At 36.3% G+C, this 15951-nt stretch overlaps 2 protein-coding genes across 2 annotated transcripts; one reads left to right on the top strand and one right to left on the bottom strand.

Annotated features, from left to right (window-relative positions):
• Nucleotides 1-7545: 7545 nt before the first annotated feature.
• Nucleotides 7546-12552, top strand: LOC129414451 (izumo sperm-egg fusion protein 1). The gene is made up of 9 exons (XM_073867671.1): nucleotides 7546-7866; nucleotides 8326-8400; nucleotides 8565-8648; nucleotides 8725-8745; nucleotides 9848-9937; nucleotides 10036-10151; nucleotides 10461-10614; nucleotides 10685-10853; nucleotides 11778-12552. Exons 1-9 carry the CDS (start codon nucleotides 7647-7649, stop codon nucleotides 11866-11868), a joined length of 1020 nt encoding a protein of 339 aa, XP_073723772.1. The 5' UTR covers nucleotides 7546-7646; the 3' UTR covers nucleotides 11869-12552.
• On the bottom strand, nucleotides 11883-14648 carry LOC129414453 (NPC1-like intracellular cholesterol transporter 1). Its single transcript, XM_055168515.2, has 2 exons — nucleotides 14409-14648; nucleotides 11883-13645 (listed from the first exon to the last, which is right to left on the bottom strand). The coding sequence occupies exons 1-2, from the start codon at nucleotides 14469-14471 to the stop codon at nucleotides 12854-12856; spliced, it is 855 nt and encodes a 284-aa protein (XP_055024490.2). The 5' UTR covers nucleotides 14472-14648; the 3' UTR covers nucleotides 11883-12853.
• Between the last annotated feature and the right edge of the window lie 1303 nt (nucleotides 14649-15951).

Below are 15951 nucleotides of genomic sequence, written 5' to 3' on the forward strand. Positions count from 1 at the left end.
AGTTTAAGAAAAATACACAAGCGTGTGCATGAGTTTACAAAAAAAAATCTCAAACAGGATTTGGCCCTAGCGAAGAAAAACTTTGAACAAATGTATGCAAAAGTCTGAAGACTAAGTTTGAAAAGCAAAAGTTTAAGAAAAATACACAAGTATGTACATGAGTTTACAAAAAAAAAAAATCTCAAACAGGATTTGACCCAAGCGAGGAAAAATTTTGAACAAATGTATGCAAAAGTCTGAAGACTGACTAAGTTTGAAAAGCAAAAGTTTAAGAAAAATACACAAGTATGTACATGAGTTTACAAAATCTCAGACACGGGTTGACACTAGCGAAGAAAAACTTTGAACAAATGTATGAAGAGACAAAAGTCTGAAGACTGACTAAGTTTGAAAAGCAATAGTTTGTTTAAGAAAAATACACAATCGTGTACATGAGTTTACAAAAAAATCTCAAACAGGATTTGACACTAGCGAGGAAAAAAACTTTGAACATATGTATGCATAAGTCTGAAGTCTGACTAAGTTTGAAAAGCAAAAGTTTAAGAAAAATACACAAGCGTGTGCATGAGTTTACAAAAAAAAAATCTCAAACAGGATTTGGCCCTAGCGAAGAAAAGCTCCGAACAAATGTGTGAAGAGACAAAAGTCCGAAGACCAAGCTCGAAAAGCAAAAGTCCAAGAAAAACACACAAGTATGTACATCTGATGAGTCCACAAAAAAAAAAAATCCTCAAACACAAATTGACGCCAGCGAAGAAAAACTATGAACAAATGTATGAAAAGACAAAAGTCCGAAGACCGACCATGCCTGAAAAGCAAAAGTCTGTCCAAGAAAAATACACAAAACTAGGAACATCAGCAACAATGCATAGGTACAATACAACTTCATGTTTGCTTATTATGCGTTGATAGATGTTAACCTATGTTGTATCTAACCCCACAGGCTGACCTAGGGCCTGTCCGTCACATAAAAATCCTGCCATTGATCATTTGGGACCCCCACCACGTGATAACCACACACACACACACACACACACACACACACACACACACACACACACACACACACACACACACACACACACACACCCTCACAGTCTCTCACATCCCCCGCCCTACTCTACGATCGCATAACACACACATACATAAACTGACACGGACACGCACACAGACACGAACGCGACACGGTACGGATCATATGACATTAGATATAAGTTTACTCAGACACCTCTAAAATGTTTGATTTTTTTCAAATGTTTAAATTTCTTAAACTTTAAAAACCTTATTTTTAATACCACAGATATGTGTGTGCATGTGCCTATTGCCCTAAGCAAAAGTAACTTGTTTTAATCAGAGACTTGGTTAAAGAAATGGCTAAATCTAAAATAAACTTTTATTTTGCCAGAGCGGACAGAATTACATTTATTAAGTTTATATAAACACACTCTGGTCATCACCGGTGATCGACCTTTAATGCGCGTGAACAATAGATTGCGGTGCATGAACAGTTTCTCGGCGTTCGTGATGCAAATAAACTTTTATTTATGTTAAAATAAATACCCTTTAGTCTAAAGAAAAGAGTATTGGCGATCCCGTCCGGAGATTATGGACTCGGGGGATTGCTTATACATGTACTGTATATTTCATTAAACAAATTCTTGGTGTTACAAACTTTTAGAACCTGAAGTGTTTGCCATAAAGGCGCTGGTGGACCACCTTAAATCTAAAATAAACCTTTTAATTTTTGTCAACGGCTGTATTACACTTATTTTACCAACACGAAGTTTTAGGAACAATACGGGCCGCTGAACACCACCGCTGTTCAGACACACTGGGGTCTACTGGGTGGGTGATAACGGGTGGTGAGAATGAGAGCCCGCTGGTAAAAACCAACCGTCCAGAAACTGAACGTCTTAGACATCAAACTTTTTTCACATCAATAAATATGACGAGCACTCGCGAGACAAAAAACACGCACTGGAATACCATGTTCAGGAAACCTTTTATTTTGACAATGCGTATCGTGTTACATTTATCGTAAATACGCATGTACACACTCGGATGTTAGGTGACATTAATGAATTCAAACCACAAGAGGGGCTTAAATGTCTTAAAACATTTAAAAGTTTCTTAACGACAGATATAAGAGCGCATCAGCGTAAGTTCTCTGTCGCCGTCGGTGCGCGCATTGCTGTACATGTTTTAATCACAGACTTGTTTAAAGAAATCCCTAAATCTAAAATAAAACCTTATTTTGTCAGAGCGGACAGAATTATATTTATTAAGTTTATTTTAAACGGTAGATATGAACGCGCATCCACGGGTGTTCTCTGTTGTACCCACCGGGGACTCGATCTTTAATGCATTAACAGTATGCTGTACATAAACAGATACACGGATCTCGTGAAGCGATTAAACTTTTATTTAGTTTAAAATAAATAGACTTTGGTCTAAAGAATTGTCGGCCTCTGGTGGTTTTGGTACAATTCATTGCTATACATGTACTGAATATTTCATTAAATAAATTTGTGATGTTACAAACTTTTAGATCCTGCAGTGTTTGCTATAAAATCTAAAATAAATCTTTTACTTTTTGTCAGAGTGACAGTATTACATTATTACCACCATGGTTTTAAAAGACTCTAACTACTTTACAATCCACCCCTGCTGTGAATTATCTCACGGACACACACACACGGTCATGAGAGCAGCTTGTGAACGTTGACTGATCAGAAAACTAAAGAAATAGATCGATAGAAAATATCAGATTTAAGTTTAACCAGATACATCTAAAATGTTTGATTACTTATTGACTTTAAAGAAACTTTTGACAAAACAAACGTTTATATTCAACAGTATTTGGCATAAATGTGTGTCCGCTCCACCTAAAATCTAAAATCATACTTTTGTCAGAGCATACATGATAAGATTCGTTGTATAATAATATACATACATGGTTTTAAGAAGTCAATAATAAAAAACCCTGAAGATGGGATGAAAACGTCTTAAAACATTTAAAAGTTTATTAAGGTCAGATATAAGCGCGCGTCAGCGTAAGGTCGCCGTCGGTGCGCGCATTCACATGTTTTAATCAGAGACTTGATTAAAGAAATCCCTAAATCTAAAATAAACATTTACTTTTTGTCAGAGTGGCCAGCATTACATTTATTAAGTTTATTTTAAAACTGCAGATATGCCCATACACCCGGCGCGTGCACCGGTGAGCGAGTTTTAATGCGCGTGAACATAGAGAGCGGGTGATGAAAAGACTCACGGTTAAATTTTTATTTAGTTTATAATAAACAGGTTTTCGTCTAAAGAACCACACAGGTCCGCTGAACACCGACCCCGCTGTGAGACACGCAGTGGGGGTCGAGAAGCGCGCCCGGGAGAGGAGCGCACAGAGGACGGAGAAACTCCGGTCATAAAACCAGAAACTGGACAGTCTAAAACAATAAACTTATTTTTGACAGCAATAAACATGACACCGCTCCACCTAAAATCTACAATCATACTTTTGTCAGAGCATACATGATAAGATTCGTTGTATAATAATATACATACATGGTTTTAAGAAGTCAATAATAAAAAAACCCTGAAGATGGGTTGAAAACGTCTTAAAACATTTAAAAGTTTATTAAGGTCAGATATAAGTGCGCGTCAGCGTAAGATCGCCGTCGGTGCGCGCATTCACATGTTTTAATCAGAGACTTGATTAAAGAAATCCCTAAATCTAAAATAAACCTTTACTTTTTGTCAGAGTGGCCAGCATTACATTTATTAAGTTTATTTTAAAACTGCAGATATGCCCATACACCCGGCGCGTGCACCGGTGAGCGAGTTTTAATGCGCGTGAACATAGAGAGCGGGTGATGAAAAGACTCACGGATCTCATGAAGCGGTTAAATTTTTATTTAGTTTATAATAAACAGGTTTTCGTCTAAAGAACCACACAGGTCCGTTGAACACCGACACCGCTGTGAGACACGCAGTGGGGGCTGAGGGCTGGTGAGTACGGATGGGAAAAGAGAGACCGCGGTCATAAAAAGTGACAGAACCTGGACAGTCTAAAACTATAAACTTATTTTTGACAGCAATAAAACATTCGCTTGACAAAACACACACACACACACACGAAAAACAACGAGCTGATTGACACATCGTAAAACACGCACGGTCCGGATACTCGCTGTCTAAAGCCCTTGATATACGATTCTCAAACCTACAGAGACTTGATTAAAGAAATCCCTAAATCTAAAATAAACCTTTACTTTTTGTCAGAGTGGACAGCATTACATTTATTAAGTTTATTTTAAAACTGCAGATATGACCATACACCCGGCGCGTGCACCGGTGAGCGAGTTTTAATGCGCGTGAACATAGAGAGCGGGTGATGAACACACTCACGGACCTCGTGATGCGGTTAAATTTTTATTTAGTTTATAATAAACAGGTTTTCGTCTAAAGAACCACACAGGTCCGCTGAACACCGACCCCGCTGTGAGACACGCAGTGGGGGTCGAGAAGCGCGCCCGGGAGAGTAGAGCACACAGGACGGAGAAACTCCGGTCATAAAACCTGCCAGAAACTGGACAGTCTAAAACTATAAACTTATTTTTGACAGCAACAAACATGACAGCACAGGCCCGACACAAAACACACACACACAGGAAAAACAACGAGCTGACCGACACACCGCACAACACGCACAGGATACTCGCTGTCTAAAGCCCTTGATATACCATTCTCAAACCTAGACAGATTGTACAGCTTTTGATTGATAGTCCCGCCCCCTGTCAAAGGGGGTCATAAATCAATCAAATTTTGACAGATAGTGGTCCCATATAACTACTGACAGGACAGTTTCTTTCTTTAAGGACAAAAGGGCAAAAAAAGGTCTAGACTTACTGAAATCCTAGGAATGTTAACAGGAAGAAAGATTGCTTGTGGTAAGGACAGGTGTAAATGTGCAGAATGGAGACTGCATTGGGGCCAGTTTTACAAAATATTTCATATAGAGTTATCATTTAGATATAAAAAAGTCAGACTTGTGGCTCTACTGTCTTTCTGAAATGTAAAGTCACAGTCACGTGCATTTTTGCATCTAAAATATTTCAAGAATTGTATGCTTTCCTGTGTATTTAACCTTCTGTGCTATTAGCTGGAGTCATTTTAGGTCTTGAGGGTCTCACATGTGTAACGTGTAATGTGATGTATTTCTAATTAATCATATTTTTTTCAGGATGAATCGAAACTAGCTAAAAAGATTATTGTTTTTATTATTTTTAAGATAAAATTTGAAGTTTAATGAGCATGTTGTCTTATATCCTTATGACTATGTACAACATATTGTACAGTAATTTTATGATTACTGTGTAGACCTTGTTATCCTTGTAAATGATTATCTGATTTGACCTTGAGAATTAATTACGATTAGTGTTATCTGTGTTTGATACATGACTGATAATACAGGGCAGAGTGCCCTTTTAGGTCAGAGTTCCTGTCACTATAGCAACAAGAAACACACACACACACACACACACACACACACACACACACACACACACACACACACACACACACACACACACACACACACACACACACACACACACACACACACACACACACACACACACCCACACACACACACACACACACACACACGTCACTCACATATACTCAAACACCAGCATTAGCATGCACCATGCTATTATCAGAGATAACACAATTTATTGTGTCAGAAGAATTTATCTTCTTCTTTTTCTTCTTCTTATTCATTATTGTAGTTATTATGCTTTATTATATGTATTTGCTAACTGCACATTTGAAATATGTCTGGGAAATGCTGAATCATGGAAGGGATTTTCCTATCTATAGCGGTCAGAATAACTTAGGTTCCGTAAATAGAATCAAATTTAAATTGAGTCATCCCGGTTAAATTAGGAGGGGTTTTCCACTTGCCTTTCATCTTTACCTTATGTTGGATGTTCAAATCCTGAAACATCATGCTGTCAGAGAGCAGAGTTCACATAAAACACCTGGCAGGACTTTAATGACTGGGCAAAAATAAACAGAATTGTGGATCGGGGTGTAAGTGTTTGTTTGTTTGTTTTATTTACACCCTGTTTGTTTTTAATCTGAGGGTCTTCTTGCACTCTTCCGAGGTCCTACTGTATTACTGTTCTTATTCAGTCAGGCGTACATAATTTATTATTTGAATAATGAAGTTAGTGATGCTCATGTAAAAAAATAAACAAAAAAAATAATTCTGTCATCATTTACTCACCCTCAGGTTGTTACAAGCCTGTACAAATTTCTTTGTTCCGGTGAACACAAAGAAATTGAGAAATGTTTGTACCCATTTACCTACATAGTATTAATTTTTCCTACTATGGATGTCAATGGGGCTTCTGATTGGTTTGGGTACAAACATTCCTCAAAAAATATTCTTTTGTTCTTATCCCTTTAAGCAGCAAACAGGTTTTATGTATACTGTACCTCATCCAAACTCAAACGTTTTACTCACTTCACAAAAATATACACAAACGCATGCTTATGCAATAACAAAATAGCTGCTGCTAAACATATAGTTTATGTAACCATGTCTGTGAAATCCAGGCAGAAGTCTCATGATCTAATCTTTGAAATGACCTTACTTAGTCAATATTTATAGAAAAAGTAAATCACAAAAAATGACTTTAGCTGGGTTTTCTCAGACTGCGTCACATACAGTATTTTGACCTTTGCCCTGGATGTGTTGCCAGGTGATAATCATGTAACTTTTGTTTAACATTACTGTGTTTTGCACCAACAGGTGTTAGCTCACTTGATAGAGCATTGTGTTATCAGTGCAGAAGTTTGTGGCTTTGATTCCCAAGTAATACACGTACTGTACTTCTAAGAAAACGTATAGCTTGAATGCACTGTAAGCTGCTTGACATAAAAGTGTCTGCCAATTTGCCAAATGCATAAATGTGCCAGGGTGGCAACATTACAGAAACTGAATCTTGTGCACATGTGTTTATCATCTTTCATGCCAAGAGCATGGGTGCGTATATTCGAAATGTTTCGATATCGTCATGTTCATACATTTTTTCATCACACCTACGTAGTCATTGCACATCATAAACACGGCAAAGGATCTTGCAATTGTGGCTGCAGCGTGCAACAACAGGCCTGCACTGAGATGGGGTGGAGTATCAGGGTTAACCACTTAGTTGGTTAACTCTACGCTGTACTTTGAAAGCAAGACTCTTGCACTACTTGACTGCTTACACAGCAATATTTGAAATAACAGAAAAGAAATGTCTAGAAAAGTTTCTACATGCACATTGAGGTCTTGAGCAGCCATATTAATTTCTAATAAAAAGACAAAAAAAGATGAAAGTGAGTACGGTATGTCCTTTACATTGATCTTATTGAGCAACAACTGCTACACAACTACACATTTTTCAATTCAATTAAAGGACTCGAATTTACCCCAATTTTGATTTCATGTGGATTATAATTAATAGGATTTTGTGTTGCTATAGTAAATAGAATGTTTGCATTTGATGACATCATAAAGGTTCTTTGGATCTGAAATGACATCATTAGATTTTATATATTTTCAAGACCATAGCTTTCTGTTTCTTTAAAGTACCATGTGTTTTGCATTTCTTTTGTGCTGGCTCTTGATTTTGTCTTCATGCTGCAGTGTGAAGTCTTGTCTGCAGTGTGACCAGGTTGTTCGTTACGTACATGAAGATTTCCTTTCATCTGTCAAAGGTATTACTGTCCGTGATCAGATTGAACTGCAGGAAATCATTCAACATGCTTACAACAACTATCGAGAGACCAGTAGATGGTTTCGTGGTGTCATAGGTATGTAAAGTAATTGCAGTTACACAATAATGCATGATGCAACTGCTATCTGTAAAATCCTAATTACATAAAAAAGTTTGCAACTGTCATGGAAACTCAATCAGATAAAATTGTTTACCTAGTTTTATTTTCTCATATCCCTGCCATTTCTTTGCTGTTTTGCTATTAGACATTTCTAGTATCAGTTTTTGTATTACTAATTATAATGTGACATTGTTATACACTGTCAAAAGTAAAGGTACAAAGCTGTCACTATGGTAGTACCCTTTTAAAAAAGGTACAACTATGTATCTTTGAACTGCCAATATGTAGCTTTAAAGTACTAATATGCACTCTTTGGATACAAAAGTGTACCTTTTTACTGTCCCAGTGACAACTTTTGAACCTTTATTTCTTCTAAGAGTATAAAATATATAAGAAACAAAAATATGATTTAGTCAAATTTACTTTTTTTTATAGATCCTACCACACTTTATCGTGCACGAACAGAATATCAGAGCGAGTTCAAGAGGCACTGGAAAGAACAAAGAACAGGTAGAGACTTGTGAATGCTGGTTATTTCTGTAACATGCTCTTACAGCTCAGTCATTCATTTTTAACTGGTCTTTTTATGTCTAGTGGTCAGCTATCTGCATCTGATAAATTATTATGGCTTACATTGACAATCCTATAAACCATGATGTTTTTCTTTTTAATAGGTTCACTTCAGTGGGATATGATTAATATCGTTGAGAAAGGAAGGAGAATTCTGCAGAAACATTTGGAGCTTTTTGTTGCACAAGGTGGGATGTTTGACATACATGTTGTTAGCATTGTGGTGTCCAGATTGCTAATTCTCTATTTTTTTCTCTAACAAAGGTCTGTGTCCTAATAAATGTGGTAAGTAATATTTACAATAAGCCTTTCATTAAAACATAAAAAAATTCTGCATAAAATCTATTTAATTTTAAATGTTATTTACAGTCAGAATAAACACAACATCACTTCATTTGTTTGTTCATTCATTCATTTCCTTCATTCATTTATTGTCATTCAGTCATTCATATAGTGGAATAATAAAAATTCAAAGGAGTTTATTATAAAAGCTAAGCACATGATCATATTAATATTATTCATATAATACATATTATAAATATAAATAATAATTAATGCATTCGTCCATTCATTCATTCATCCATTCATCACCCATTCATTCATATAGTAAAATAATAAAATATAAAAGGAGTTTCTTAAAAATATGACCGTATTAATATTATTTATATAATAAATATTATAAATAGAAATACTTAATTTATCCATCAATTCATCATTCATTCATTCACTAAAACTGAAAGAAAAGCTAAACATGTGATCATATTAATATTATTCATATAATAAATATTATAATCATTCATTCACGAATTCATTCATGCATGCATTCGTTTATTATTTATTCATCCATCCATCCATCCATCCATCCATCCATCCATCCATCCATCCATCCATCCATCCATCCATCCATCCATATAGTGAAATATTGAAAATTAAAGGGAGTTTATTTTAAAAGCAAGCATGTGACCATATTAATATTATTAATATAATAAATGTTATACATACTAATAAATGTAAACTGTTTTATTTTATTTTTCCTAGTAGCCACCTTTCGCCTTGTACGCTCTTCAAATATGTATTTATCTACAAAATCAATTTAAAACATTTAAGCCTGTAAAGAAAATCACTTTTAAGAGCAACTGAAACAAATTATATCGTGTTGAAATGCTGGTGTACGTACATGTGCATAAATGTGACAGATCAATGAATTTATTGAGTGTTTTAGAGTTTAATAAAGTATAATGATCTCTCTATTGTTTTTCCTCACTCTTATAAGTTTTCCTCACTTTGGGTAAAAGCATCCTCTAAATGCCTAATGATGCATGTAAATTGTACAGCTCATTCATTGTGTGGTTATATGAATGGTTGTGTGAATGCTTGTTTATTACAGGACTGTTCTATCAGAAAGTAATGAATTGCTCTTCCTGTCAGTATGGGCTTTATACATGTCTATCAGCTACACCACCACTAGACTGTGGAGGTGAGACAGACAAACACCCACATATACACCCACATCCAGATCATTTCAGCAACACTTTACTATATATAAATATTTCTCATGTCTCTGTTTTGATCAAGAACATCATCTAGTGGCAGAAGAAGGAGACGGGGTGGTGCTGGACTGTTTTCTGTCTTGGCACACTTTGGTAGTTGGACAGATGGAGTATCATTACTCCTGGCTCCCAGCAAATAATGTAAATATGAACAGACGTACACATTTGATTTTTATTCTGGATGCACAGAACATTCAAAGCCATTAGAAACTTTTTTATTACGGTTGGGAGTAACTAAATAAAAAGTAGCAATGCTAAATCTTGTAGAAAATTTCTGGTAGCTCAACTGTTTTTAAAATATCTATAACATTATCTTTTATAAGAAGCTACTTTATAGTTGTGACAAAATGCTACATTGTTCATAACATTTACAGCATTTACAGACATGGATTGAGGTTTAAATTAATAAATAAAATGTACAGTAATTCACACATGATTATTCATCACAAGCTGTCACATGATGGGGAGTATGAAGAGCTGGTGGTGACAGAAGACTCTAAAATAGTACTGAATCAACTGAGAGTCAATGAGCAAGGCCTGTACCGCTGCCTCTTACAGGACCAAAAGGGTACTACACTGTCTCGCATTTACTTCAATCTGACAGGTAAGAAATATGGCTACATTAAATTGATTGTCTGACTTGTATCTAACTGTGTCTTTTTTTTGTCTTTTAGTTGACCCATTGCCAACTACAGCCCCTAGACTGATTGTGACATTGCCTCCTTTGCCTATGGGTTATGAATCCACCCCTCCTACCCTAAATAGGAACGCTGTCCTCATTATGGTTATTTTACTGACTGTACTCAGCATCACTGGCAGCCTGGTCATCATCATTTACTTGGGGTATGACAGATTTAATTTTTACAAAACCATGTTTGGACAAAGAAGTATTTTATATTTAAAAAAAAAGTCTTTGTAATGCACTTTTAAACTAAAACATTAAGGTCTTATAGGGACAGTTCACCCAAAAATGAAAACACTGCCATAATTTACTCACCCTCATGTTGTTACAACCTGTATTCATTTCTTTTTTCTGCTGAACACAAAGGAAGATATTTTGAGCAATTTTGTAACCAAACCATTTTTCAGCACCATTGACTTCCATGGTAGTATTTTTCCTACTATGGAAGTCAATGGTGCTTCTGTTTCCTACTTCATTACAAATATCTTCCTTTGTGTTCAGCAGAACAACAACAACGTGTATACAGGTTTGTAACAACATGAGAGTGAGTAAATGATGCCAGTATTTCATTTTGGGGTGAACTGTTCCTTAAAGGCCGAAATGATGGTAAGTGCTGTAAAAATCCTTAATGGAAAGACAGACAGAGAGCCAGTGAATAATTCAGTGAGCCTGGAATTATTGATCACAGCATTTCTAAGAAACCGGTTTCATAGTAGAGACTCTTATTTTGTTAAGTACTAAGCATGTTATAAACTGCCCTGTTATAATTTGTTAACTGTGATGACACCAGTTAGAGAACCTTAGAATGAGAAAATCTATATATTTTATACCTAAATGTCTTTTAGGTCTCAAACTCCAAACAGTACATGAGGTTTAACTTTGCTCTAATTATCATTTGCCCCCCTAATTATTATTTGCATTCTTTTTGTAATTATATATAACATGCAGTAAGAGGGTTTGCATATGCACAGACAGTGAGTGATCTGTCACAGGGTCATCAATCACTGATTGTAAAAGCCATCAGGAAGGACACACACTTCATTCATTCATTCATTCTGTCACATTGTTTTGTGTCTCTCTGACAGAGTGACCATGAAGCGACAGAAGGAGAGAGACAGCAGCAGGAGAGGAGAGGAGGAGGATGCTGAAAACATTGAGATGACTGTCACAAACTGAGGATTTGAACCAAAGAGAATGATTACACTTTATTAAAGGATTGATGGATTTATGGATCTGATTTTGCTCAAAATTCACCCTTGTGTTGTTCAAAGCTGGCATGATTTTAATTTTTTCACTGAACACAATGCACCATATCAAGAAAGTAAATGAAACTAGGGCTAAAAGAAAAAAAGCACAAAAGATAACATGGGAGAAGAAAAAACAACATGCTTTGACATGAAGTAGTGTGACTTACAGAAGAAAAGCTCTAGTGCAGACCTGTTAATTCCTGTAGGACCCTAATGGTACAAAGTAGGGATGCACCGATATACATTTTTTTGGGCCGATACCGATTTAAACAGACAACTTCTGGCCGATATCGATATTAAACACTTGTATACAATACTATACAGTTGGTCTATTAGCTAGTTTATTTCTGCATCAAATAATTTTTACTGAACATGGATTGTATCTAATTAACATTCAACTGACCAACATTATAAGAGAGGCACAAATTAAGCTAAAACAAATATAATAAGACAGCATGACAACCTTCAAAGGTGGTTTTAGCTATTCAGCATTTATTTTATTAACAACATTAACTCATTTTTTACATATAATGGATTTCTTTATGCAGTTAATTAATAAACAATCGGTATCGGCCTTTCTCGTGCTATTGCCGATATGCAGATGGTTTTAAATTCATCAAATATCGGCCGATTAATATCGGCGGCCGATACATCGGTGCATCACAAAGTTTACTTAACAAACACACTTGTGTTTTGTTTAACAGGTCAGCGATTCAGAATCAAATATAAAAGACTTCTCAAATCTGTACTGTAGGTTATCCGTCTATGCTATTGTATCTCAGTTACTGATTAAGTTTACGTACACATCCTCTGTGAATGAAAACAATTAATTCATTTATTCACTCACAAAAAGATATGTTTTCGGGCATGCATGAGGGAGGAAATCAGAGATAAACTGGTAAAGGAAGGAAATGTTAATTTTTTTGTATTACATTGGTTTTCTGGCCTGGCTGTGGTACGGCCGGACATGACTCCACGCAGTCCTGGCACGAGCAAGCTTCGCCTCCTGTGGGTGTGGTCTCATTACAATTCAATGCTTTTTCTGAAAACAGCACAGCTCCTGGTGGAATCCCAGCTGTTTGACCTTCTGGTAAGAGCTTAAAATTTATATCTAAGGGTGCCAGTCCGTTGCTAGAGTCGCCTTGGAAATCATACCAGCGTTGCGGTGTGCACAGTGTCGAGCCGTACTTGCCGCACATAGTGGCGATGGCAGACTCTCCTGTGGCTGGGATTCGTACGTTTTGGCAGGACCTAAAAGCTGCATCCGAGAAGCTGGTCGAAATATAAGTCTCGTAACCAGTCACTGCTTCCTTTACATTGCCCAGGGGTTGGGTGATGTTGGCCGTTTTGGTGATTTTTAATATCTGGCTCTGATTGGGACTGCAGGTGGTAATACAGTGAATGTGTACAAAGTTGTCAACGCAGGACGGGCAGCGGATCAGCACGGATTTGTACAGTGTCAGGATGGTCTTCAGAAAGATGAGCTGTTTTACAGTGCAGCAGGCGTGGGTCTGACCGTCACCCTTGGCCAACATCGGACACACGCTCTCCAAAAGCTGGTAATGGTCTCCCGTCACACTCACTGCTTTTCTGTAGTCCTTACATGGCACCTTCGGGGGAATGAGGGCCTCACCCACATCAGGGTTTAGGCCACATTCCTCATAAAATGCACAGTAGCCCGGTTCATGCTGAGCACCACTGAGGACCTGTAATGAACAGAGATCTATAGCATAACTGCTTATCTCTCATTTCGTACTGAGTACAATCTCTTTCACATTGGCCAACTAGAAACATTTTATTTTATTGATAAAAAATAAAAAATGAGATTCACATAATTGTCAGTGTCTTGAAAAAAAAATGGAATTGAGGAGCTCAGATGCAAAAGCTGCTAAAAGCACCTCCGTCAAAAATGAGATAACCAAATGCTCTCGGCACACATTGTATGTTTATCAAAAATCTTCACCTTAATTCCGCTTAATCCTGGCCTCAGGCTATTTAGAAACACAGATTTGTGGGCAGAATCCATTAAGAGTCTGATTAAAAATGCTAATTTACATGAGAACATGTCAGATGAACTTATAGTGGGTTTTGCATCTGAGCTCTTCAATATAATAACCTTTGTAACTCAGCTTTGGGTTCAGCCGCTTTGCCCACTGTTAATATTTGAAATTGTATGCATTTTTTTGTAGAAATCCCAATTTTTGGTTTTCGAACTTTCATTACAGCAAATCCATCTCATATGGCACAATCAAGGCCATATGTTTTATGTATTTGTATATTTATTTCCTGTTGGTGAACATGGAACAAATTCCACCCCATTTGATCAACCCCATCGAGCTGTGGACCACAAGCTACGGTAAAATCCAGTATAAAAGGATGTTTCTGTTACTATACCAGTTGCTATACCGTCTAGAAAATAAGTTACAGGTTTATAAAAAAATTGTTATAGAAAATATGTCAAGGACTTACCAAGCAGATAGCAAGTGTACACAATGTAATGGACCAAGTCCAGCTCTTTCTATGCCAGTGCATTTCTCTTCATAAGTTGCGTGTCTTCTGACCGTGGAGTGTTAGCAGGAGAGACGCTTAAAGAAACAGACAGATGCCCAATCTAAATCTGTCTGCAGATATATAGAGGGAAATAAAAGCCCTCCTCATCCTCATTGGGTGAACGTGTGTGATATTGATGATGAACAGGCTCTTATCTGGCCTATGTGTGTTCACCACCAACCAGAATGGAAAAACACCAATCCAGCTCACAGATTATTAACTAAATGGGTAGACATACGAAACCCCACCTCACCCCCTGCATCTTTTAATTCATTTTTGATTCACATTTGCTTGGTAATACTTTGGGGAGTTTTATTCATTTTTAAAAGCGATATTGAAATTCTTTATCCAGTGAAATTCTCCAAACCTTTGTTGATGGAGAAACTACAAAGAAGGTAAATTCAATTTCTTTTTTTGATTAGACTTCTTTTTGCAAAGAAACAATTGAAAGGAAACAGGTAAGTTTATGACGTAAAGAAGGGCATGTCAGTCTCGTTCAAAGCTGCACGATAAGCTGTTTTAGAAATGTCTGTAAATTCCACAGACAAATGATTCACTTGTGTGACATTATTTTACTTTATTGCTTTTTCTGGCATAATCTAATCTAAGATTGAGATGTAAGATGCTAAGAAATAATTTCAATTAATACAATGTAAAAAGTGAAAGTTGAATAAGCTTAAAGAATTACTTCAATTGGTAACACCTACAAAATCGAATCTTTTACTTAAACTTTCATTTAAGTAATTTTTAAAGTTTTAAAGTTTTCACCTTACATTTTTCACATAAATTGAGAACATTTAAGTTGAAAAAACATTATTTTTTTAGGTGTTACAAGTTGACAGGGGTGTAGGACTGGGGGTAAAACCATTACTGATTACCAGGGCTAAATGATAACTCTATATGAATTTTTTTAAACTGGCCCCAATCAGTCTCCATTCTGCACATTTACACCTTAAATGATAGTGAATAATATGATATGAAGTCTTTGGACATAAATTTGAAAACAAAAACATATATTTGTCACTAAGACGGAGGCTGTGTGGAAGTTACTATTGTTAAGAAGTTAACAAACATGGAATTTATATGTGTTATTGAGCCGTATTTACTTACTATTTATATTCATTTCATAATATTTTTGGGTTGTCTTCTGTAATTTTACATTTATATTGACCAACCCTTTGATCTGTGGCTGACTACTGTATCAGAGATGTTATGTTTTTTTTACAGAGATCACTAAAAGTTTTTTGTTTTTTTGTAGATTGATACAAATGTGGTGGAATTTCTGGACAGAATCCTCGAAACCCTTTCCTTTTGTCCTGGCAATGGGAAACATGCAGCAGATCTCTCAATCTTTTGTAATGATTAATGGCAAGCTCTGGAACAAAGCACACAACTTGCAGCTGTTGATGTATGTTTTAAGCGAGGGGAAAACTAGATTAGAAAACTAAACTGGAAAAATGGG

This window comes from Misgurnus anguillicaudatus, chromosome 5, assembly GCF_027580225.2.
Source record: "Misgurnus anguillicaudatus chromosome 5, ASM2758022v2, whole genome shotgun sequence".
Classification (NCBI taxonomy): domain Eukaryota; kingdom Metazoa; phylum Chordata; class Actinopteri; order Cypriniformes; family Cobitidae; genus Misgurnus; species Misgurnus anguillicaudatus.